Below are 26,593 nucleotides of genomic sequence, written 5' to 3'. Positions count from 1 at the left end.
TCGAGGTTTAGGTAGATGGAAATAATGTTTATTTCGTATTATAGATAAAAAACGGGGTATTAATTCTGGCATACGAGCCAAATTTGAACGCCAATTAGTACAGAAGTTCCAATTCGATCTTTTAAATATAATTGGAACGATAACAATACTTTTTTTTTTGCTTGCTTGTTAGACTGTGCTAAAAAACAGCATACAAATGTAAGTATGTCTGCTCTCTGGTTACCATTTAATTCAACAGACAAGTCACCATTACATGAAAAAATGTTGGCGCTAAATCCATTACCAAAATTTACCTCAGGCATTTTAAACATAACATAACACAACGCATCAATGAGCTATCATTTAGCAAACGAGCTTTGTTGTATTGTATTAAACAAATTGTTAAAAAACATTGTTTCAATATTTCTGAGTCTATGCATACATTTAGTGTTTGTATCAGAGAAGGGGTTTGGGGCTTTGAAAACATTATTTTACAGTTCTACTTTAAATTACCCCTAAACATTACAATATTGTGGTTTAAACAAGATATGACCGCACACACCTTAAGATCAGCTCGTACAATCTGATCAGCATCCACAAATATGATCTTGTCGACTCCGAGAGGAAAAAGTACATCCAGGAAGAGAATCTTGTACCTGGGATAAAAAACGCAATTGAAAAGATCCAAAAACACAACAGCAATTAGTGTTACCGATCTTAGTTAATAGTTTTATCGCACAAACAAGAGTTTCGCCTGAACATCCCAAAACCTAAACAAGTTTTGGTCACACATAGCGTACTGATGTTTGTCGAATCATGACACAATGCTCATTGTTCATAAAACGTCTTAAATACTTTAAAGCCACAGTAAAAAGACGAAAAAAAATATTCGGCAATTAAAGGCGTTACACCGAATCAAGCCGAGCATTCCCATACGCCAAGGCACAGTTCAGAAAAATCTAGTATGCGGTGAGATTCGAACCCAAATCGCAGGTTTAACGCCTTTAATAGTACTGACGTACTGTGATTTATGAATGAATATGCCATGATGGCTGGTCTGCATTGATGGCACTAAGCTAAGTGGATAGGAGATTTTCAAATTACTACAAAACTTTTTCCTTACCCCCACATAGTTCTTTGTTTTTCTTTTTGCTGTCTCAGCCATCGCGGCCATTTATATTGGACGAGCTCGTAGTCGAATCCGTATTCTTTAGCCATGTGGGGAATGAAGTCCTAAGAAATAGTAAGTCTCTTTCAAAAACGGCGAAAAACTTCTACTTAAGACTAATGTTACCAATAGAAACAAAATTAATCAAGTAATCGCCAACAAACAACTTATTGTTTGTCCTTTATTAAAGGAAAAACTAGAATGGTGGCTTTCTGATATACTTCCATTTTATATATTCTATATGCTATTTACCAATTTACTATACATATCATTTGATCTACACATATGATTGTTTTTGTAAACAAAAAAGAATGGGTCCCCACACACGTGTTTGTGCAGATTTACGGTAAACAAATGTTGCAGTGACTTTTAGATTTTTAAGGACAAATTTTTAGAAAGCATTAACCCAACAATAAAAAGTTTTTGTTCGTATTCTTTTTGCACTATTATTGTCATATAATTACAAAAACATTAAAAACGAACGAAAAAAATAATTTCAATTGATTCTCTTGCTTTGACCCAGATATTGTCGCCAAGGTCAGGTTTTAACCACACTCTTTTTCTAGAAAGCTGTAACAGTTGTGTTACAGACACTTTAAATTAAAAAGCAATTTGCTACAAGTGTATACATAACAAATTGTTGTTCGTTTACTTTTGTTTCGCAAAAGTACCATTGACCTGTAGTAACCTCTCAGGGTGCACACGCCAAACGACTGTTTGACCTTTCGACACCGTTTACGATAGCACCCCGTCCTTAGTGTTCAAAAACACCGTTTAACCTAATTTATACATGCCTTGAGTATTGATTCCTAAATTGATTGCAAAAAAACGCTACATTATGACGAGTTAGTAATACCTACCTAGTAATACCTAGTTAGTAATAGTTGACCTTAAGTAACCCGTAGTCATGCGGCGGCCAACCTGACAATAAGCATTTAAAAAAACATTTATCTTGCAAAAATGTCAAGTTTATTTTTTCATCTTTATTTTGATTGACAAAGTTTTGCTTGACATATACGAAACCCAAGCACGCCTCTTAGGTTTAAATCACGTCATAGGTGTGCAACCTTTGCCAAAACTGAAATAGTGAGTAATAACTTAATAAAACGAAATAGCAACAGCTGATTTCTAATCACCGAAACGACGTCTCGTAAAACGTCTGTCCGACGTCAAGCTGAGCCCTCCTGCTATCGTAAAGCAGTGAGTTACTCTCTTGGGACTTCTGCCTACAGTGTCTTTCTTGACCAAACAAGCGTTAGACACATTTACGTTTCGGGGCCTGTGGGTGAACCGCTGGGTAATTCGGGGTCAAACTTCTGGAGGATCAAGTTTGGATTAATAACTAACATGTGTCCAAATTTTTATTAAATTTGAAGCACTCTTTCTTTACCAAACGAGCGTTACAAAACCAGCGTTAAAAATTTTACGTTTCGGGGGCCTGTGGGTGAACCGCTGGGTAATTCGGGGTCAAACTTCTGAAGGATCAAGTTTGGATTAATAACTAACATATGTCCAAATTTGAATAAATTTGAAGCACTCTTTTTTTACCAAACCAGCGTTACAAACCAGCGTTAGACAGAAAAAAGAAAAACAGAAAAAAAAATACGGACAAAAACAATATGTGTCCCCTTCAGGGAAGGGGACCCATGATAAGTAATGTTAAATTTAATGCTAGAATAGTGGTTTTCCTATATATTGCCAGTTTATATATACTACATCATATTTAACGATGTATCATATATACCATTTACTATATTTATAATGGATATATATTTGGCACCTACATTTCATTGGGTCCCTATCTTTTTCCTGGTACTTTATACCGTAATAATAATTGTTTCTGCAAGCATAATCTAATGGGTCCCCACACATGTGTATATGCGATTTGGTAACAGTAAAAATATGGCACAATCATTGTTAAACTGGAATAGTGGTTTTCCTATATATTCCATTTTACAGAAACTGTGCCATATTTACGCACCATTCATTATAATTGTAAGGGATATATATTTGATGGATACATTCAGTGTGGTACCAATACTTTTGTGGCCTGTTATAACATATATAATTGTTTTTGCTAGCAAAAACCAATGGGTCCTCCCACACACATATATTTTGAGTTCGTAACAGGATGAATGACGTATGCATATGCTAGGTAAGAATTTGAATTGCACAGATGACATTTGACGTATTAAAGACATATTTATAAACTTTTGTTTTGTAACAGTCACAGCCCTTTGTTTGTTGAATTATGATTTTTAATCCGCACACAGCGTTCCCTGGCACCTTTATACATATCAACAATACGATTGCTTAGCTGGACTTTTTATGTCCAAAACCTGTTCTGAAACAGTTTTATTAACGCTTTCAGTTTGAGAAGTCACGTTACACAGGTGTAACAAATCGTGCTGCGTTGTCGCTCTGCGTTTCAAAACACGAATAAGTTGACCTACATTAACATTTACAGCGCAATAATATAACCAACATCGTAACATCTTAATTCCAACCAGTGAGAAAATGGTCAAGTGACGACTGCGTTCATGCGTGAAGCAAAGGCATTTTTTCCATGCGCCACTATCGTGAATCACTCCCATTGCGTCAGCTGTGCACTGAGCGACAGGCAAATACGGTCACGACGTCATACACATCGCCTGTCCGTGCCGTGACCCCGCAGCGTTAACGTTTACAGCGCAATATCACTAACATTGTACCATCTTAATTCCAACCAGTGAGAAAATGGTCAAGTGACGACTGCGTTCATGCGTGAAGCAGAGGCTTTTTTTTCTATGCGCCACTATCGTCAATCACTCCCATTGCGTCAGCTGTGCACTGAGCGAGCGCAAATTTGACAAAAGACAGCATGTAAAAACATATTTGGGGCTGTAAGAGTAATTACTGAGCCGATTGCACTGAAATTTTTAACAGCACCCTGTCCACAGCTGTTCAAAATTTTAGCACGTTAAGTCTTGTATTTCTGACCTCATTAACATGTGAACAAACAAACAAATATTTGGGGGTAAAGGGGTGAAAATGGATATATACAACTTCAAGTTACAAAATACTTTAAAATACGCTGTAATGTACCAATCAAAAAAGTATTAAACTCCAGAATCATCTGCTTTAGCAAGTATAGCCGTTTAACAAATTTCACGTTTTGGGGGGCTGTGGGTGAACCGAGGGATCAAACGGGGTCAAAATTAACATGGACCATCTTTAGACCAATATCTGTAATGTGTGTAAATTTGAAAAAGTTTGAACCATTCTTTCTTGACCAAAACGTGGGAACAAATCCGCGTTAAAAATTTCACGTTTTGGGGGGCTATGGGTAAACAGAGGGATCAAACGGGGTCAAAATTCACATGGACCATCTTTAGACCAATATCTGTAATGTGTGTAAATTTGAAAAAGTTTGAACCATTCTTTCTTGACCAAAACGTGGGAACAAATCCGCGTTAGACGGAAAAAAAGAAAAAAAATATAGACAAAAACAATATGTGTCCCCTTCCCATAATTACGCAACAGATCGTTAACAAAGTCAACGACTAAGGAACTTTAATATGGAATATGTCATTAGCATAAAGCTTTCAGCCAAGCGCTTAGGTAGATTTTTCACAGGTTTATAAGAAATGTTATCTCATTGGTTCTCAACCTTTTACTGATCGCGTACCACCTGACGATTGTTTTATCCCTGCGTACCACCTGACGATTGTTTTATCCCTGCGTACCACCTGACGATTGTTTTATCCCTGCGTACCACCTGTTTGAATGGGCAGGCCAAGAGATCTAGCCCGATTTTTCTCGACCAGGTTAGCATATTTCTGAAACCAGTAAGGCAAACAATTCCAAAACAATGTTCAAGACACTAGTTTCGCCCAGTCCAGGGCTGATCAGTTGGGTCAGTTCAGTTGGATCAGTTGACCACTGGCATACAGCACAACAATAGTTACTTGCTCAAAACAATAAAAACTAACCTTGAACTGAGGGGAGATGTAATTCTTGAGCACCCAAAACTTGACAGGAGTTTTTGTGTGGCGTAACACACTGACCATCATAATACGCATGAGTCTTTCATATAAATGTCCGGATGCTAGTGAAAAGATGTTGATCACGTCGGAGGAGTTTACAGGAGGCTGGGAGGACTCGGGTCCACTCTCATCACTACTTCCTCCAGTGAAAGTGCTGATAAGAAAAAATATTTAAATGTAGAATATACGAATGCCTTATTGCGAATTCGAACTAACATTTATACACTAAAGTATACAGCGTTTCAAACCGTATTACTGTCATTTAACATTCGGCAGAATACAAAGATAAAATTAAGTCTGTTTTTAATGCACTAATTCTGCAAATCTAAGTAATTGCTGTCTTCATTGGTGGTTCCTAATCTTTTTGTTGCGGTTAGCCCTGAATTTTATCGACGCCTTATTAAAAAAACTAACATTACAAACTATGATGTCACAGAAGGATGACGACACACAACTAAAAATGATGAAGTAAAAACAACCTTAAAAAATGTAAAATTTTCTTGTGGGTGATTACTCACCGAAAGTCAAAACTTTAAACACGATAATTACATTTGATTCCGTTTTTTTTTAACCCACGTAAAATATTGTCGAACAATTTTAGGAAATAATGGTGTTTTAATATTTTTTACCTGGTGATAGAATTCCATATCCCACTAGATTCATCTTTCTTCTCCGTATTTTTGTTCTCGTCATTCTCATCATCAAGAAGGGCGACATCCACCATATCAGGCTTCTTGGAAACCTAAAAAACAAAACAAAAATTAAACCTAAGTCAGCACTTCCTAATATATAACTGTTAACATTAAGTTTGTCCCCAGCTGAATTTAAAAGTTGTCATTTTATTTATGCCTGACTGAGTTTCATGCATGACTAATTTTGTCCACATGGCAAGTTCACTAAGTCTGTTCAGTCGCTGTTGGTGTACAGTTGAAGTTTACTCGGTCATACTTTAAATGTGTTTCTAATACAAGCATTGTATATGTACTATGATTATGTTTGAGATTGGACTTCAATAAGCTACAATATACGTTAACTATTCAAAGTAGTTTCAGGTAACTCACTTCTCATTGGTCATCGTCTGAATTACAGTTTCTTATTTGTTAACATTTAGGTGAAATTAATCCACAAAAAAGTGTTTCACATAATTTTTGCAGAACATGATTTACCTTCACGATGATCACTTTGCTTTTAAAGCTGTCCATGAGAACGATTGCGTCATCAGAACCTGGAGTAGAATCCATGTTTTCGTGGCTGAAAGTGAAAACACACAAGTAAAGTCGAATGATTAATGGTTCAAATGTCAATACTTCACCTACTCTATTGACTCAAAATGCAATTGCCAGAAGAGTTCTGTATAGTTTATATTATGCCAGCCAGCAGCAGGAAGCTTAACATTTTAACTGGTAGAATTCTCATTTTTTCTGTTAATTTTGATCACACAAACTTTAAAGTGCATTTTTGCAATATTTCGCCCAAAATTTAATACCTAGAATAGTGTTTTTATAAACAAACTAAAGCTCAATAATGTGATAAAGGTTTATTCATTCATCTATGTGTTCATTTATGAACTTACGAGTACATGAACACTTTCTGTGTTATAAGATTCAAATGTCATAAAATAGTACATTCACTTTTTGCAAATTTGGTTATTTTTTAGTACAAAACAGCATCGGATTCTTAAAAAAGGGTTTATGCGTTTTGACTCCAACCAACCTGACAATCTGATAAATTTCCTGCGACCTTCCCGCTCTCAAGTTAAGATACCAAACACCAGGTTTCGTCTTCATCTGGAAATAACCAAGATTCGCCATCACGATCGTATCCATGGTAACCGTGCTGCTGTTTTGACCCAGAGTGAACTGCAGGCCGCGAGGGGAAGTGCCTAAAAAGAGAGTTTAACTTTTATCGTCCAATTTCAAATGCCGTTTATGGCGTGTTAAATCGATTTTTTGACATTTAAGCATACCAGTTTCCAAAAAAATTATTTAAAAAAGTATAATTTGTTACATAAAGCCCAAAACTTAAATTTACTCACGTTAATAGGTTTGCAAATTTTTTTATTTAATATTCAACTCCAAAATAAACAAAATTTGGCGTTGCCATTAAAAAGCATGCAACTTTGGCCGATTTAGGTGTTTTTGATTCATGTTTCGAAAATTAAAGTAATGTATTTCTCCTCTTTTGTACATCCTTCAATAAAACAAAATTGAAGGGAAAAAATTCGTAGGTCCAAATTGAACGCCTGGAACACTCTGTTACTGTTTTAAACTTAACGTGACGACAAAACTTTTTACGCAGAAAAACGAATCCTAATCGAAAAAATAAAATATTCAACCCTTTTATCCTTGTTTTTAATGCGACAAAATTTACCAAATTGTAAGTAAGAATACACTTATATTTTCCCACCTGTGGTTAAATCTCTTGCATGTCCTTCAAGTACCAAATATTCCAGTTCATATTCGGCCAGCACTAAATTATTCTTCACTTGTTCAAGTTTAATGTTGTCCAAGTCGTAAACGGCATCTACAACTTCCGCCATCCAACCTTCCGGCGGATGCATGGTCAGTGTTAAGATCGACTTGGAAGGCATATCAGAAAACTTGGCTTGTGGGCCATCCGACAGGCTGTTATCCACCTGGAAATAATTTTACTTATATTAGATTACCAAAAACGATTGAAAAGTAAATTCGAAGCAGTAATATCACATATTTTTACATGATAATTAGATTATCGATTTTAAGTTCTGTGACGTCATAGTTGGTAGTTTTGGTTTTGTAAAGGGGCAAAGCAAAAGAAAAAATTGGTTGTAAAAAGGTTAAGAACAACTGACTTAGAACGTCATGCTAAATCAAGCTGGTATCCAAACTTTCTATGTGACACAGCACAGACTAAAAGATGGTTAATTTATGGCAGAACGTTATCAATGTTGTTATTTCGTTATTATTGTTGTTTTTTGTTGCCGTTAAAAACCGTAGTCCAAGTTCCCAGGCTTACAAACCTTAAATGTGAGTTCAGGTTGTGCGACGTATCGGTAAAATCTCTTCACAGGAAGTTCCGATAATTTGTCCTTGCAGTTCATGTACACTTTCACATTAGCGTCAAATAATTCACGGAGTACCTAAAAATTCGAAATCTGAGTAAAAATCATCAGGAAAATTTGCATAAAATGCCAATCGTTGGAGATAAGCTCAATACTGCTTCGTGTCAAAAAATGTTTGGTTTTCAGTAAAAACTTGACAAAAAATTAAGGTAATCAAATGTTCTGCCTGCAAAAAGATATATTTCACATTTTTTCGATTATTTAACAACCGAATATGTAGGTCTGTATTTGAACAAAAACGTTTCTCTTCTTGGGAAACCAAATCTTCAAATAAAAAAATTACAAAATATTCAAAGTTACCAACCATAACAATTGGAATTATCTCTTGAGATTTTTCGCTCGCGGGATCAACCACCACTGTGATGTCATAAGGGGATGGATCCGCTTCACTGCTTTCCAGTTTGATGACGCTGTGGTCCTCGCGTAAAGGTGAAAGGTCACGGCGGTCTACGTCACTCTTCGCTTGTGAGCTAAGATGACTCGTGAGTTTCATGATGAAATCACTAGCTGCGTGAAAAAGATGAAAACTATGAACCACATACATTAGATCAATAGGATTTCGAATCCGAATCTTACGAAAGTTGATTTATGTCAACAAATTCAATAAACCAGAAACTAATTGGATTCGAATATATCAGAAACTGTTTGTGAATTAATAAGGTTGCTGGTGCATTCAGGCCCTTTGTTTACAATTTATTCGAATCCGTTACAGTTTTATTGCATTCGAATCCATTGTATTCAATTGAAAACAATGGATTCGAATGCAAAAAACGTAACGGATTCGAATAAATTATAAGTTTAGGGATTCGAATACAATGAAACGAAATAGATTCGAACACTTTTTAACTTTTAAGGATTCGAATACATCAGAAACCTTTTAGATGAAAACACACCCGAAAATTAACCGTATACATCATACACCCAATGAATTCAAATAAGTCCGAAATTTAACTGAATCGAGCCACAAATGTTGCTTAGGGTTTATTACATCATTTTGAATAAACGGGTTTAAGATTTTAGTCTTTTTTCGCATGTTTATCACACAAACAATGTCTATAGAGTCATATTAGCATACACAAACAGTGTAAAAAGAGATCAACGATTTTATGTCTATTACCTTCAGGTGCAGTGAAATCCCTTCGCAAGGATTTAGCCAAAATCTCAAGTTCCTTCGCAGCACTGGAATATAACAAACTCTCGATCAAATTGAAATCATCCGATGTGAAGATTTCTTTAGATCCGATCGGACCAACCAACTGTATGTAATGATGAGAAAACATGGAATTACAATTTGTTAGGGATAAAATGAAATAAGCTTTATTGTTTCTATATGGGACACGAAACGTTGTGAAGATGTGTATAGACAGACGAAACTAGTTAAGTAGGATTCTAATTTGCCAAGCGTTTGTCCCAAATAACATACTTACGATATGGAAATAAAAAGGCGATAAAAAACGGTTGAAAAATAAAAATGACAAAATAATGAAAATGCAGATCTCAAAACAAAGAGTTCTTGCAAATCAGAACCAGAATTTTACCTTGCCGTTTGTGACGATAGCGTTTTGTCCTGGCAGCAATCCAAGAACTGACGTCGCCCAATCAGATTGTGACGTCACATAGGGAACGGCGATTTTGGGGTCAGCGTTGAAAGCTTTTTCGAATTTTCCTTCGTCCATTCCGCCGACGTAGAATTCTTTGACGGAGCCGCTGTCGGAACCGAGTTTGTCGGCATTTTCCTTTTTCATCTGACATTCCATAATTGGTGTTTAACAAATATATGTTTTATTTTCATAAGATTGTCAGTATTATTGATTCTATTTGAATAAGGTAATGAGGATCATGTGTAAGCGATATGTATATCTTGAACCTAAATCATAGTACGCCAGGCCCATTAATGGCCTTGTACCAAATCAGCCGGTCACCAAGCATTTACTATATGGCAAGGTACAGACTAGAAAAATCTGGCCTGCGGTGGGATTCGAACCCACAACAACAGTAGTCTTTCTGGGACTCGTGCTCTACCAACTGAGCTACACAGGCTCAGTGGTGAACCCACCGAAAATCGAATCTTGAACGTTAGTGACATTTTTTGTACTTGAATCTATTGCATAAGAATAAATGTCGCGCAGAAAATAACTATTTTTATGGTTAAAAATAGTTTTCCTTTTTTTAATACAGCGTGGTCCAACTGCAGGCCCGCGGGCCAATTGTGGCCCGCGAGATAATTTTGTTGGCCCGCGAAAGTCCCAACATTTCAAAGACAACCATAAGTTTTGTTTTCAATAATTCAATGTTTTCTTAGTGAGAGAATTAACACTTATTAAATACTGCAAAATCTCCTATTGTGACGAATGACAAGGCATTGTTGGTAATAAAGGGTTCTGCTTCTTTAAACCGTGCAGGGGCATTTTTTGCGCTAGAGTGGAAACTGAATGTTTTTGACAGCTTCTACTTCGTAAATAACTACAAAATATAAAAATAAACTTATCTATAGATAAAAAAGGTGTATAGGTGTATACCCTAGAGCAGGGGTTCTTAACCTGGGGTGCACGCACCCCCAAGGGGTGCGAGAACTGTTCCTAGGGGGTGCGGGGATGCTGAATCATTAAGGTTGGTTAGGTCTATTCTATTTAAGCAATTACAGAAGGGGGAGCGAAAATTGGTTAGTGATTTGAAAGGGGGTGCGAAAATTGGTTAGTGATTTGAAAGGGGTGCAGCAAGGAAAAAAGGTTAAGAACCACTGCCCTAGAGTTTAACCTAGAAAAAAAGTTTTTCCTGCAAAAATCTAAACCTTGGCCCGCGTAATAAGTTAACGATTTTGAATGGCCCGCAACAAAATAAAGTTGGACCACCCTGTTTTAATATATTAAGCCGTTTTTACTTTCAATAAAGTATTTGGGTGAAGACAACTTGAAAAAGGTAGTTTTTACCAGTTTAGTGACAAAGTTCCTCGCGTGATTGGTCGATTGTGTGGCGACGGCAGCTTCACACGCCCGAATAAATTGCGCTGATGGGATTTCGTCACGGTTTAGTGGATTGTGGATGATGGCAATTCGGGAGTGACTGCTTGATTTCTATGGAAATAAAAATAAAATCTCAGTAAATGTTGTTAACGGTGTACGGACCTGTAATGGTTTAAGTTGCCACCGATCGGCTACTTGAATTTTAGCAAAGTGACACTTTCTTTTTAAACCATTTTTGAGTAGAAAGTAGAAACACCTGGGCACAACTAGCCAATTTTCTAACATGTCATGTGAGATTCGAACTCGCGACCCAAGCATTTTTAAAACATCTTTGCATATCATAGTGCAGTGTTTCTTAGCGGGCCATGGACAACCAGTCTTTCCATTTTTCATTAGTAAACATGTACAAGCATTTTGGCTTGAAATATAAATTTCTTAAAAAGAGAATGTGGCAACAAATTATGGACAACTGATATTTTAAACTAAAATATTCTTCATCATGGATCACCCGTTAAAACCACTGTCATATCGTATTTTTCTTAACCAACAATTCTATTACCAAATGTTTCAATGCATTGTAGACAAATGCTCTTCCCTCTTCCCTTTCAACGTCAGCCACAATCCACATTGTAACAGGACGGATGTATTTCGAACTGTCCGACTTGGAAAGATAACTGGGAAATAAATTTGGGAAAAGTTTCAGTTTTTCACTTGCAGGTTTAAGCGGGTTATCAGTTTTCCGAATAGACCGAAATCGATAGTAGACTATTTTATATTAAAATGGTGATCTGTTCCGGGCATTATTTAATATGTGATTAACGTGACAAAACATTTCTGCTTTTAATGCCAAAGATGCAAGGTAAGCACAAATAGGATCGCGAATATATTTTTCTGCAACAGTTTGCAAAATCCAGAATCTGGTATCATCAATCTGATATGATAAACAAAATCATCAGTGGTTGAAATACTTACAGTGGTGCGAGGTTTTTAGCCACAGTTGCTGTTTTATCTTCTGATGAAAGTTTTTTGAATTCGGCTGTGTTCCAATATGAGATATCTACGAAATAAAAATATTGTGCTAGTGCATAACGTTGTGAATTTGCACTCAATAATGTTTCGTTCGACATAAAAATGGAACAATAATAAGTTATGTCGTAAAAAACAGGTTTTTAGAAAATTCCGATTGTGAATTATACACTGCCACGCACCTTTTGGGTAAATACAAACCTAAAATGATCATTTCAATATCTTAAAAATAAAACTTACATCAAAAATGGATTAAAAGCAAAGTTTGTTGAAACTTCCCTGTGTAAAACAACCGAACTAATTTCGCCTTTTACGACTTGGTTGTTCTAATTCTAACTACTTCGTAAATGCAAAAGCCAACACGGGGCTCGAACCCACGACTCTACCGATCCCAATCAAGTTTACAGTGGGTACATGTGGTAAAGCATCCTAAACCATTTAGTCAATTGAACACCAACTAACCTTTATGAGCGTTCCCGAGTAGGTCGATGAACTTGCTAGCGCCACCTAGTATGCGGTCGTTGAAGCGGGGAACCACCCCAGGGCGCGTCATCAAATAATCGACAATATTGAGGCTGTTGTGAAGATGACCCATATATACTGCACGTTGTATCGGTGTTGTTAGATCGAGGATCTTTTCCACTACAACCTGGAGAACGAGAAACAATATTCACTCTACAGTGCCTAGAACAATTTGTTAGCCAACATATTACAGTGTTATAGTTCTGGGTTTTGACTGAAGTCGTGTCCACAGTACAAGGTTATTATCATAATAAATCCAGGGTATAAAACCTTGGCCAAAAGTATGTATACTGATAGATTCTGTTTGGCCTCTTAAACCCTATAGGGTTTTTACACTGGGTTTTGGATTATGTTGATGTAGAGAGCAGTAATCACTGGAAAACTGCGACTTTAAGGGTTAATTTATTTTCAAACTATACTTTTTTACAATGTTGTTACGATGCTAAATAAAAACAAAAAAATAGTTACAGAAAACAAGAACGAAAAAGACGTTTTTTTAGTCGTTTAAACCTATATTTTCTGATAAATTTACATTAGTTTGTAATTTTATACAACATGACTGAACTAGACATTACAGCTAAAAATATACATTCATCTTTTTTGTCATACAAAGGGTTATTGTGGTTATCAACACGACACTATAGTTAAGCCTTATATCATGAGCTTTCAGGAACCTGTTCAAAGTTTTCTGGATCAATTTCATCATCAGATAGAAGGATTCCATTGATGAGGACATTCACTGGACCTGTAAGACCCGTTCGTGTATGAAACGTCTTGCCAAGCGTCCGTTTGTCGTCATATTCCGACCTGTTGTCAAAAAAGCGTTTCAAAATTTAAAACGAAAAGTTGTGGATATTTGCAACATTTATGTAATTGCATCACGAATTTCAAACTGTGTGATTTATGTGATTGTGTGATTTATGTGACAACATTTATGTAATTGCATCACGAATTTCAAACTGTGTGATTTATGTGATTGTGTGATTTATGTGACAACATTTATGTAATTGCATCACGAATTTCAAACTGTGTGATTTATGTGATTGTGTGATTTATGTGACAACATTTATGTAATTGCATCACGAATTTCAAACTGTGTGATTTATGTGATTGTGTGATTTATGTGACAACATTTATGTAATTGCATCACGAATTTCAAACTGTGTGATTTATGTGATTGTGTGATTTATGTGACAACATTTATGTAATTGCATCACGAATTTCAAACTGTGTGATTTATGTGATTGTGTGATTTATGTGACAACATTTATGTAATTGCATCACGAATTTCAAACTGTGTGATTTATGTGATTGTGTGATTTATGTGACAACATTTATGTAATTGCATCACGAATTTCAAACTGTGTGATTTATGTGATTGTGTGATTTATGTGACAACATTTATGTAATTGCATCACGAATTTCAAACTGTGTGATTTATGTGATTGTGTGATTTATGTGACAACATTTATGTAATTGCATCACGAATTTCAAACTGTGTGATTTATGTGATTGTGTGATTTATGTGACAACATTTATGTAATTGCATCACGAATTTCAAACTGTGTGATTTATGTGATTGTGTGATTTATGTGACAACATTTATGTAATTGCATCACGAATTTCAAACTGTGTGATTTATGTGATTGTGTGATTTATGTGACAACATTTATGTAATTGCATCACGAATTTCAAACTGTGTGATTTATGTGATTGTGTGATTTATGTGACAACATTTATGTAATTGCATCACGAATTTCAAACTGTGTGATTTATGTGATTGTGTGATTTATGTGACAACATTTATGTAATTGCATCACGAATTTCAAACTGTGTGATTTATGTGATTGTGTGATTTATGTGACAACATTTATGTAATTGCATCACGAATTTCAAACTGTGTGATTTATGTGATTGTGTGATTTATGTGACAACATTTATGTAATTGCATCACGAATTTCAAACTGTGTGATTTATGTGATTGTGTGATTTATGTGACAACATTTATGTAATTGCATCACGAATTTCAAACTGTGTGATTTATGTGATTGTGTGATTTATGTGACAACATTTATGTAATTGCATCACGAATTTCAAACTGTGTGATTTATGTGATTGTGTGATTTATGTGACAACATTTATGTAATTGCATCACGAATTTCAAACTGTGATATGTGATTATTAAAAAAATAACAATGAACATAAATTCATTACTGGGATAAGCCATAAAGCGTTCATGTAGACCAGCGATCACGACAGACTCATTTATAAATCATGGTACGCCAGGCCTATTGAGGTCGTTATACCGAATCAGCCGGTCACCAAGCATTCACCAGTACCAAATGGCAAGGCGCAGGTGTGGGGTTTGAACCCACGACAGGAGTTTTTCCGGGACTCGCGCTCTATACTAACTGAGCTACACAGGCTCAGTGGAGAATCCGTCGAAAGTTGAATCACAAGCACCGTTGCCTGCCTTGAATGCTGCACATGTCAGCTTTGTAGAATGGGAGTTCGGCAATTAATCAGTTACAATGAACACAAATTCAATACTGGGATCAGCCCAGATGCGTTCATGCAGACCAGAGATCACGGCACACTCATACAAAAATCAAATTACGCCAGGTCTTTTGAAAGTTATATTCTAAATGATTCGGTACAACGCCTGTAATAGGCCAGGCGTACTGAATTTAAATGAAAAATTAGTCCGAGTAATAGCCAAAACATGAGTTGCAGTGGGATTCGAACCCACAATGTTCGGTTGTTGCAAAGGATTTGAACTTTTTCGCGTAACTGAGATTATTTAACCTAACTCTTACTTTGGTCCAAGAATATCCTCAACATTAGCACTTTTAAACTTCTTGTTTAATCTCTCTTTAATGTGATCAACAGTGATGATGCCATCTTCATCCAGAGATTTGAAAATCTGTTTCAAGAAGCATCCAGCGTTAAAAGCTTTCGTGATAATTTATTTTTTTAAGTTACATAGGTATCCGGTGAAAAGTGTCAAAGTATTAAAGATTTAAAAGTTGACTAACAATATTAAAGTCTTCATGCAATTTAGGCGTTACATTAAGGCAAAATTTTTGTATTTAAAAAACGTCTCTTTGGTTTAAAAACGATTTAAATAAAACAAAGTTTCCAGTGCAGTTGCACAAAACGAGTTATTTTGTTAATTTAGAACTAATATCATCATCATTAGTAAAGAAATAATTGTCAAGCAGAAACATCCGTTTATATACACCAGGGGTGGGCAACCTTTGTTACTGTAGGGCCAATTATGAATGTCAAAATTGGATCGCGGGCCGCACATGTGCATAACACAAAGTGATTTTGCTTTGTTTCTTACCAAATATGCTTAACTACAAGTATAATTCGTATTGGTTCTAGCCACATTTTGCCAGATCGCAGTAAACTAGCACCAGGCGCATTAATCAGCTCAAAAATATGTATTAATTGGACTCGTTTGCCAGTACTTTTGAAATCCAAGCGTCTCTGCGGGCCGCACAACCTTTAATGAAGGGCCGCATGCGGCCCGTGGGCCGCAGGTTGCCCACCCCTGATATACACTAAATAGGGTTCAGTTTTAAGCAACTTTTATGGCAACCTTTGTTCTCAGCTATGCTATTGTCAAGTCCGTGTCATGGTTGCCATATTTAGATAAGGCATTGGTAATTTCTTTTTTTCGAATATTTACCAAATTAATATGATGAATTCAAACCCATTTTTTTCACTTACCCCTGAAAGAAAAGGAATAGATTTTTCTGCATCATCCAGTTCATCTCTGGCATAATTGTAAGCGCGAACCAGAGCAACTCCAGGGTCAGAATTTCCATCAACTTCTGCTGAGTCATCAACCAGGAACGAGAAACCTGTTGAGTCATGGACATTGTTTTTTTTCCAAACCAAACTGTACAAACGAATTCGGCTAATCGCACAACCCGTTTAATCACATAGAATTCGCAAATCCCATCTGTGTCCGTTTGAGTTAAGTAGAGTTTATTTCGCTTGTGGAAAGAAAACATAGCCACACGACTGCATTAAAACAATCACCAAGCCGGAAATAGCTGCGCAACGTTGAAACGTTTATGGAGCGCAAAAAGAGGAGGGGACAGTTGATGGAGCTACGCCATTTGTTCAGAAAATCGTCTAGTTAATCGCATAATCCAGTTAATTGCAAGCAAGACAGTAAGCCTTTTTACATGAGCGAATCGAATCGTATCGTTGATGCCCATTGTGTGACGTCACGATTTCGATTCGCTAAAGCGAAAAATTACATGGTTGCCGAACCGAATCGCATTCAAGGTTTTCAGCTTTGCGCAAAAACGATATGGTGGTCATTGTAAAGTGATATACAAACATAAGGCCGGATAATTGTTAATTTTAAAGTATTTTTAGACTTTTAGTCTATTCTTCCGAAAAAATCTGAATTAATTTGTGTGCAGCAGTTGTTTGCGTCGAGTTTAGACATACCAAATGTATGAATTGGTTTATTGTGAACAGTTAAACCCTCAGGAATAGTTGGAAGAAATATTCAAAGTGTATAGATCACTCTGACTTCATTGTCCAATAGTAATAAGTGCTGATTTCTAAGTTGTACGTACTAAAACTGTTTTACATTTCCAGGCCATGTAGCACATTAAACAAATTCTTTATATGACTGTACAAATCTATTAAATTTGTTTCATTAGAGTCTATTGTGGGTTATATGTATAAAAAAACGACTAATTTGTATAAATTTGCACCAGTTGGACGAAAAACTCGATTAAATATGTAACTTGGTGTATGGAACGTTCGTTCGGTATTAGCTACAAATTTCCCCGTTATTTTCGGCACCAAATTAAACAAACAACATATGGTTTCAAGTTGACGTAATTGTTCACAAAAGAGTTCTCCTAAGCGTATTGGCGCCTAAGCGTATTCAGACCACCTGTGCCGAGCGCATCGAGAATCGGAGAAGTCTAATACGCTTTGCCTTTTTTCTTTTTCGAAAACGAGAGAAATGCGTATCGAATAAGCGTATCGAATACGCTTAAACGCTCCATGTAAAGAGGCTTACTGTTTTGCACTATGTTTCTTAATATATAACACCGTATATTTACCGCTCTACAATCTAAATACTATGCTCTTGACCGACTTTTAAATTTGGTAAAAAAATCAAAACCTACCAATTCTGAGCGGAACATCATTTGCCCAGAAGATCTCTGCAGCTTCCACCAAATATTTCATGTCTTCGTGCATCGGATCACAAACCACCACTAGATGGAACATGTTCTTCCTTATCTTACGGAGAGTTCCAGGAAAAGCAGGTCGCAACATCTCATGGAGGTTCGAAGGCCACCGCTCATACTTCTCATCATTTTCAACGTCATTCATCCACTAAAATGTCGAGACATACTAATTTGCTACTGCAGGCGATTTTTTATTGCAGTTTTTACAGCTTGAAGCTGACTTGAATCTTTAATCACTTTACATTTCGCAGCAGTGACAATGGCGCACTAATTTATAAATACTGTATCTTTGATAAGCAAATAGGTAGCATACAAAATTTTTAGCTATGTTAGGAGAACATTTTCACTTGCTATGGTGTGAGAGCAGACAAATCTAGTTAACACAAATTCCATTTATCACAACAGCAACCACATTTTATTGCATTCGAAATACTTAACTGGGCCTGGCAGTAGTTAAAGAATAAATCAAGTTAATAGCAAATTTGCAAGAATACTTGGAGCTGTAATTAACCAAACTTGCATCTATTGTCAATAAAGGCAGTAAACCTCGGTTAAACCAAATTAATAATCCGTATTTTCACCTAATTCATACAAAACTTCAGGTACAAATGATTTATAATGTGGTAAGACTTAAACTAATTGACATTTGTTAATCTGGATCTTCTCCTGATAAGGCCAAAGTTTTGGGTCCAAACGTGTCCGAACTAACTGAGGTTTACCATTTGTTTATTTGGTAAAAACCACCTAAAAGTAATAAATATTACTGACCATGACGGAGGAGTCCCTTATATCAAGCATGTACTTCTCAGGTCTGTCAGTGTTCAAATTAACTTTGAGAACTTTTTGCAAATCATTCCCAGTTAGATTAAGTTTTTTCAGACCATCAATCAACTTTCCTTCATTTCGCAACAAATCCAGAATTCTGTAAATGGAGAACCAAGGTGATTTGGCAATTTTTAAAAATATTATGTCTCTATCAATAAAAATATTTGTTATTCTTTGTGTTAAATAACACAAATGTAATTTTATATCAAGCATTTTATTTTTTATTTAATGCAAAACATTTGTAAATTTGTGATACAATTTCAGTATTTCTTTAATTCTTACTAAATTCTGAAGCTTAGTATTTTTCAAAAAACAAAAAACATGTACATTTCAGACAACAAAATCTATCAGACAAAACTAAGTTCTACAAATCAACAATATATTTTTCGAACATTGTTGTCACTACACAGACACTACAAATACAGCTACAAGCTATCACACAAAAAAGTTTCTATTCCCCTAATTCCTCCACCAAACTAATCCATGTGCTGCTAAAACTCACGCAAACAAATTTAAATGATCCACGTTTAGTGGGAGTTGGTTTATGAACAGATACGCTTCACCAGGCACAACCAGGCGTGACCGCATCCATAACTATGTCGATAATTATATGACAACATATTAGATAAAAAACATAAACACGTTTTTATTATTGCCTGCTTTGTTCGAAATGAAACAAGTACCAGAACGCAATTGAAAATGCAAAAATCACAATTCATTTTCACCGAATTTTACACAATCTTTGTCAAAAATGTCTTAAATGGTAAATTTAAATTTGCTTTTATTTAACTAAGTTTGATAGCAAAAGTTAAAAGTTTTAGGTGTCCAATAATGACTTCAATGCTTACTTCATACTTTAGGCACAAAATATTGAAATAAACTTGAAACCTTGGTATATGTAACATATCAACATATGTATAATTTTAAATTGAAGAATTTAAATAAAGTTAACTGTTTTCATTCGGAACAAAGCAGACAATAGAAATCTTACTTATAAATATCAGATTCATCTAGATCAATGGACATTCCGTTCAACAAAAATACTGAGTCACCAGAATCCATGTCAAATTCCTGAAATTTCTGTGACCACCAAATTACAAAAACATAATCTATGAGAAATTGGGAATCAAATTTTGATAACTTTTGTTTGCAAAGCATTAATCCCAGGGATGACGTACACTAATAAAAAAAAAACTATACTGATATGTGTTCAGAAAATTTTTGCCTTAAGACAAAACAGGTGTTTGTACTTGGCAAATTAAAACACTTTTGGGGTATTTTGCCTAAACTTAGTGACTACTGGCAATTATTATTTCTTTTTTGTTAAACTTTCAAACCTACCCGTTGATTTTTCTTTATTTCATCTCGCATAGCATCAGTTACTTGCTGCTTAACCAGGGATCTAAAAACAAAATTTCAAAACAGTTAACAACATATAGTTTTGTTGGTGTTGTTATTTTGTAAGTTAAGAATACTGATTTTTATAATGGTTAAAATTTGTGAGTTTGTAAAAAGTACTGTGTATGAACAAGATATACATCTATAACCAACCTGACTTTCAGAGGAAAATTTTGACTGATATCTTTTAATACTTTGAGTTGTTCCTCTGGTGGCGATGTCAAAACTCGAGCTGCAGCCTAAATAAAAAAATAAATAACATCGTAACCAAGAACTGACAGATGAAAGTCCGATTTAAGAGCTAAAATATTATGACACAAAAAGTAAACATTTAAAATTGAAACTGCAATAAACAATAATTCACACCCAAACTGAGTTTATTGACAGTGAATATAAAAGCACATACAAGCATAGGCGCCGAACACGGGTATGCCGGGTATGCGTGGCATACGAAAAACTCGGGTATGCCGCATACCCGAGAATCGGACCAACGTTAGTCATGCCTCATGCGTTGTTGCTTTGTAAAATTATTTCGACTAATACGTAACATAAGCAAATGATTTCAATCTTGGTTATTGTCTCACAACTAGGGATGCGCCGAGCCGAGCCAGAACCCGAGTACTCGGTACCGAGCATCGCTGTTTTTGATGCTCGGTGCTCGGCCGAGCAGTTGCACAAACTGACCCGAGCATTAAATTTGCATATTCATGCCCTGCTAACATACGTAACTAGTGTTCGAAAGGGTGTCTATGAACAAAAACAAGTGATTTTTCAAATGTATAAGATTGTGGAAAAACGTGTACTTCTGAGGCCTGTTTTGCTTAATACACTGCTGGTGACGTAAGAGACCTTGTAGAGCTAAAACGTAAAAAGGGGATTTTTTGTGACGTCACAATGCACCGAGCGTGCTCGGCCGAGCACCGAGCATCTCACGTTAATGCTCGGTGCTCGACCAAACAGAACATTTGCAGTTTTAGCACATCCCTACTCACAACCATTAAATTGTTCGCATTCATTACAGTTGTGAAACGTATTCGAGAAGCATTGGAATTTAAACATTAGAAAGTGGTAAATAGCACAACAAAGGTATTGGCGCTCTCCTATGGTAGAAACGCCGCTGCCCCGGGTATTTTGTCAACAACCACGTGAAAAAAAAGTTTACCGTTTGTGAACTAAATTATAAAAATACAGCCCAACCTTTGTTGTAACTGCCTACACCAGTGGTTCTCTAACTTTTTTTGTTGCGACGCCCCTGGACAAGTTTTTCTGGATATGCGACGCACCAGCAAATAAAAGTTAATGAGGAAACTTACTATTAAAGTTGTGTTTATTGATACAACAACAAAGAGCCACGAAACGGAACTATTCTGCGACGCCCTTGGAAAATTGAAGCGACGCACCAGGGCGTCGCGACGCACAGTTTGAGAACTACTGGCCTACACCAAAAAGAACAACGACTGGCTAGTTTCAACCGAAAAAAACAAACAAATGACACCTAATGTTACGTCACAAACGTAAGGTTGGTACTTCGCCTACAAAAATTAACGTTGTCGAAAGTTTCAGGCAGGTCAGAACATCGTTGAAACAAAGTACACTAAACTTTAAAATTAATAATGCGTCACATACAACTCACTGCGTTAAATATGCGACACGTTGTAAACGAAACAAGCGACGTTAAAACGAACAAAAAGGATTATTGTGATTGCTAGGCCTGAAGTGTATGCGCTTTGTTGCGTGAAAACTAAGCATTTTTGTTATAGTTATTACAGAGAAGATAAATGTTAAACATTAAAGTAATTTGCGACGCACAGCAAAGTATGTTAGGTGACAGTCGAACTAAATCTTTTCTATCCTTATTGTTTTGCCTCCCCGTAATTTAGGCAAATGGTTCGTGAAATTACAACAGTAGCCAAAGGGCCTGGCGGTGGAATTACGTTGTGTAAAGCTTATATACTGCAACTTTAATGCATTCTTACCATATGCATCCGCAGAAAATACATTTGGCATTATATGACGTCATATAATACGGCATACCCGGAAAAAATTCAATGTCAGCGCCTATGCATACAAGTATATGTATATCGTGTAAACAATAAAATACCGTAACTAATTAGTGTTTTTTTTTCTTCTGCACAAACTAGGTTACAACAAAAATATTTCTTGCAATTAACCAGAATACGCAATCAAACAGAATTTTCTCTTTTGTATATTACAGATTCTAGTTTAAAATTCAGTGAGCAATGAAATGTATTTGAGTGTTAAGTAGAGTTGCTGGTTTAAAATATGGCAAATAATCACAAATTTACCTGATAACTAAGGTCCTGGAGTTGCCATACTTTCATCGGAGCCATCTCATTGGTTGAATCAATCAGGTGATTACGTAGGTCAGTCAACTGCGACGACATGTCAGGATGTAAACGACGCAAAGTTGAAAAATCAAATCCTTCGATTTCAATGTCACTCTCATCTTCAGCAGTGGCAGAATTTGCATCATCTAAAAAGCATTTTTTGGATAAAAACCAACCGCATTTAGTGTTTATCTGTTGTTTTGTTGTAAAAATGCAACAGTTTGTATTTATGACTTCCAAATACTGCATAATTTCCGGATTTTTTGAAAAAGTTAAAATATGCAGTACATTTGCAGTACATCAATGTACATTCACATTAAAAATCTCATTTAAGTTAAACAGCAAAGTATGACAAAAATTAATAAACGAATACATTCAACCATCTTTACCCAAATTTTAAATTTAGTTGAGATATTTAAACTTTACCTTTTACTTTGCTATCATCCAATGCTTTGTACTCTGTGCTTTTGATGGCCAGTTCAACACCATATCCTGAAACACAATATGTGATGTTTATGCTAATGTCAATTACTGCTAAGTGCTATATCTGATGCCTTTGTTTTAAAACCGAAATGCAAAAATAGGTACACTGCAATTAGACAACTTTAAAGCAGAAAACATCCCAATACATTTGTTTCAAGTGTACATACTGTTATTTTAATATATACCTATTTTATAAATATATTTGTTTTTTAATAAAAATGGGTATGTGGTGATTATGGTACACTTAAACAAGTTTTTTTTTTTGCTGCCACAAAGACTATCCAGCAAAAACATCCACAGTATCCTCCACACACAGTGCAAATTTGCGTATTTAAATACGGTGTTATTTTACAAAGTATTAAGGGCACAAGATAACAATGTGATACACTGGTACCTGACAATCTGACTTTCTTCTCTGGTCGAGCTCTGATGTAATGTCGTAAAACATACCGAGCATGGCCCTCTTCCGCCATCCGCTGGAGAAATCTGTGTGCTTCTTTGAATTTAGGATCCAAGATGTTGCCGTACAATATTATTGTCTCATTCATCATCTGTGAAACTGTAGGTAAAGAAAAATTACAACTTTCGCTACAAGTCACTAGCTTATATTTTTGTCGTTTCGAATAAACTACCAGTAACATATTGAAACATATACAAATAAAATGAAAATGCTTGAAAGGAAATGAAAACACACAATGGCCAAATTACATAAACCTTAATGTCATTTAAATGGCACATTTTATCCCATAAATGTATGAAAAATACTTTGTCAGTGCAGTGTTCGAAATCAACTCAATTTTGCCTGATTTCGACAGCGCATCATATGACCATGAACAGTATTTAATTAATCTAGTTGGAGAAAAACTAAAGCAATTAAACAAACACCCTGTGTTATGGGGAATATGCCCAGTCTTTGACATAGAGCCAGGTAGTAGAGCATCATAATCACCTGCATAAACATGATCCTGCTTAAATGTTGCTGCTGCAGCTGATGTTGATTTCACAGATTTCAGCAAATCAAACACTTTAGTGTAATCACAAACAATGTGGCCGTGGACATTGAAAAACAAATCACATCCACCAGGGTCAACCATCTTTGCCAACTGTAGGAAATAAACAGGGCCACATAAAAACAACAATAAACTTATTAAATTGCAGCATCCCTTGATTAAACTATTATCTCGATTTTTATGTCCCAAATTAGCACTTTTTGCAAACAGATAATATATTTTAAGTTTAAATATTGAGACTTATGTTTTGGTTGCATTAATTTTGAGCAAGTTGGTTTAATTCAGTAATAAAACATCTAACATCACAATAGCAACGAAACAATCATCAAATTAGAAATAGCTGCACAATGAGACAATGTTGTGGAGAAATGAAGTGCTGGGAACAACTGGTGTATTAAGGTTATCACGTGCAGTAAATTTTCTTATTTGAGCTTTTGATTTTATTATTTGTGTAAACTTAGAGGCAGCTAAACTCAAAGGCATGTTTGGAAATTGAAAACAAAACATGTTGTCATTACTTTAGTATTCACAAGAAATTTTACTACCTGTTGAAACATTTCAATCCTAGGTGAGTACGTCCGAAGTGACAAAGAAAACTTAAGCAAGCGCATTCTTAGAGAGTTAAATCCATCATTTAGAACTTGTCTAGCTGCCTTTAAAGATGCCTCATACATCGTCCGAGCAGACTGTTCTGTGTTTGTCAAACCAAAATCAATGACAGTTTCAACATAACTCCAAAATGATGTTGGGTTCTCTTCAGCCAAGAATTCACTGAATCAAAAGCGGTGTTTTTTTGCATCAGCAAACTTATTAAAAAAAATTATTCGTTATTCATCACAAAATTTATAGCTTATACCAAAAAAAAGTTTTTACAACATTCATAAGTTTAGTTGGCCAATAAGTTACGACTATAATAATGATCAACAGAGAATGAAATGTTTGATATATATTGCCACAACCTCTTCACACCCCAGTCTGCTGAGTATGGCAGTTCCCGATGAGATTTTGGACATGCAGAACCACTATGCTCTATGTGCTCTATGAGCAGTACTTTATGCTTAGTTTTGATTTTTGCATGCTATGTTAAAAAATCGCCTTGCAAATTTTATTTTTAAAAACAAATTGCTTGTGCAACTGCCATACTTATGCAGACAGGCTTTCTCTTTTACAAATAAAATATGAAATCAGAAAAAACATTTGTAACATTATATGTGCTACTGCTAACTGCACTCACCTGGCTTCCAGTATAACAGGTGTGTCAGGCCATTTACTGCTTAAACCAGCTATCACTGGTTTCGACTTTGATGAAACTTCTCCACAAAGTGACATAAAAACTACTGCACAGGTCAGAAAGAACATGGAAGAATGCATGACTGCAGGGTGGAAATGAAAGTTGGACAACCAGGAATAAGGAAATGTTGTGGGATTTATTACAACATGTGGTCAATTATGTTAAATGACAGCAGAGAACAGAGTGAAGAATGATACTGAAAAACAATATTGTTTAGGTATTGCTTTGCCGACTGACTGAAAAAGTTTTGGCTGCATTGACATGCCACAAAGTTATTAAATTTCGCAAAGTAATTGTTATTTTCTCATGCAGAATAGTATTTGAACTTTATCGTCAATATTTTAAATTCTGACTTATACCACCTTTACTTTCATTACTTATTTTATTTGCAGCGCCAAAAAATGAAAGTAAAAATGCACAGAAAAACAAAAAAGTCAAAGGAAAGCCTTGCAACTTGCCCACATTGGATTTTATGGCACATTTCGCCGAGATCTCGGGTGTGCACGAAGAATTTTCAGGTGTGCAAGTGTGCACGAACAAATTTTCAGGTGTGCACGAACCAGTTAAGTGTGCACCTCATCAAGAAAAAGTTAACCGATTTACAATATTTCACAAAAATCTCAAAATAACCGTCAAATGCAATTGCGCCACTGGTTAACTAATGTAAAACGAAAATTTCGAAGGCGAATTTTTTTTTGCACCAGGTGTGGTAAACCTAAAAAAATTTCTCAAGTGTGCAATCAAACTTGAAAAAAATAGTCTCGGGTGTGCAGCTGCCATGCTATCCATACTGGCAACTTGCCGCAAAAAAAACAAAACAACACGGCTATAACTGATAGCTGACCTTATTGACACATTTTACTCAACGTTGCAACACCATATCGAGTAAAAAAAATGAGTAAAAAACAGAATCAAAGCCCAAAAACGTTCGTTTCCGTTAAAATCGCGAATCAGCTGAATCAACAAAACAGTTTCATGTGGCGCTCACAAACAGCTGGAAATAAAGTACTTACGTCACTGTATTTTCGACTTAACTCAAGCGGTTAAATATTTGTATATTTGTTTATGATCGTTTTTTTAGTTGTTAAAAATGACTGTCTCGACACATCTTGAATTCGTGCTTGTTTTGAATGCTTACGATGCTAAACGATCCTTCGGGTGTACGCTCAAATGCATTATTTAAACTGTGAGAAAGAACAAAATCAGAAGCAACAGTCTTGCGCGAAG

The 26,593-nt window shown here is 35.7% G+C and overlaps 1 protein-coding gene across 1 annotated transcript in view; it reads right to left on the bottom strand.

Moving 5' to 3' along the window:
* LOC145230377 (UDP-glucose:glycoprotein glucosyltransferase 1-like) overlaps positions 1 to 25,582 on the bottom strand; it is a 28,434-nt gene extending 2,852 nt beyond the window's left edge. The window contains exons 1-29 of the mRNA XM_080095798.1: positions 25,310 to 25,582; positions 24,621 to 24,846; positions 24,015 to 24,168; positions 23,460 to 23,624; positions 23,009 to 23,074; positions 22,541 to 22,728; positions 20,388 to 20,473; positions 20,178 to 20,238; positions 19,828 to 19,916; positions 18,780 to 18,933; positions 17,949 to 18,159; positions 16,519 to 16,652; positions 15,600 to 15,706; positions 13,458 to 13,590; positions 12,724 to 12,910; positions 12,208 to 12,292; positions 11,795 to 11,909; positions 11,203 to 11,346; positions 9,811 to 10,017; positions 9,390 to 9,528; positions 8,577 to 8,779; positions 8,171 to 8,290; positions 7,579 to 7,807; positions 6,886 to 7,054; positions 6,339 to 6,423; positions 5,802 to 5,914; positions 5,119 to 5,326; positions 1,103 to 1,212; positions 542 to 635 (exon numbers count right to left, since the gene is read on the bottom strand). Coding sequence (XP_079951924.1) covers positions 542 to 635; positions 1,103 to 1,212; positions 5,119 to 5,326; positions 5,802 to 5,914; positions 6,339 to 6,423; positions 6,886 to 7,054; positions 7,579 to 7,807; positions 8,171 to 8,290; positions 8,577 to 8,779; positions 9,390 to 9,528; positions 9,811 to 10,017; positions 11,203 to 11,346; positions 11,795 to 11,909; positions 12,208 to 12,292; positions 12,724 to 12,910; positions 13,458 to 13,590; positions 15,600 to 15,706; positions 16,519 to 16,652; positions 17,949 to 18,159; positions 18,780 to 18,933; positions 19,828 to 19,916; positions 20,178 to 20,238; positions 20,388 to 20,473; positions 22,541 to 22,728; positions 23,009 to 23,074; positions 23,460 to 23,624; positions 24,015 to 24,168; positions 24,621 to 24,846; positions 25,310 to 25,446 — 4,119 coding nt within the window. The 5' untranslated portion in view covers positions 25,447 to 25,582. The remainder of the gene's footprint in view (positions 1 to 541; positions 636 to 1,102; positions 1,213 to 5,118; positions 5,327 to 5,801; positions 5,915 to 6,338; positions 6,424 to 6,885; positions 7,055 to 7,578; positions 7,808 to 8,170; positions 8,291 to 8,576; positions 8,780 to 9,389; positions 9,529 to 9,810; positions 10,018 to 11,202; positions 11,347 to 11,794; positions 11,910 to 12,207; positions 12,293 to 12,723; positions 12,911 to 13,457; positions 13,591 to 15,599; positions 15,707 to 16,518; positions 16,653 to 17,948; positions 18,160 to 18,779; positions 18,934 to 19,827; positions 19,917 to 20,177; positions 20,239 to 20,387; positions 20,474 to 22,540; positions 22,729 to 23,008; positions 23,075 to 23,459; positions 23,625 to 24,014; positions 24,169 to 24,620; positions 24,847 to 25,309) is intronic.
* Positions 25,583 to 26,593: the final 1,011 nt, after the last annotated feature.

Source organism: Phallusia mammillata, chromosome 5 (genome assembly GCF_965637545.1).
Source record: "Phallusia mammillata chromosome 5, kaPhaMamm4.hap1.1, whole genome shotgun sequence".
Taxonomy (NCBI): Eukaryota; Metazoa; Chordata; class Ascidiacea; order Phlebobranchia; family Ascidiidae; genus Phallusia; species Phallusia mammillata.
This window is presented reverse-complemented; position numbering and strand designations above follow the sequence as displayed.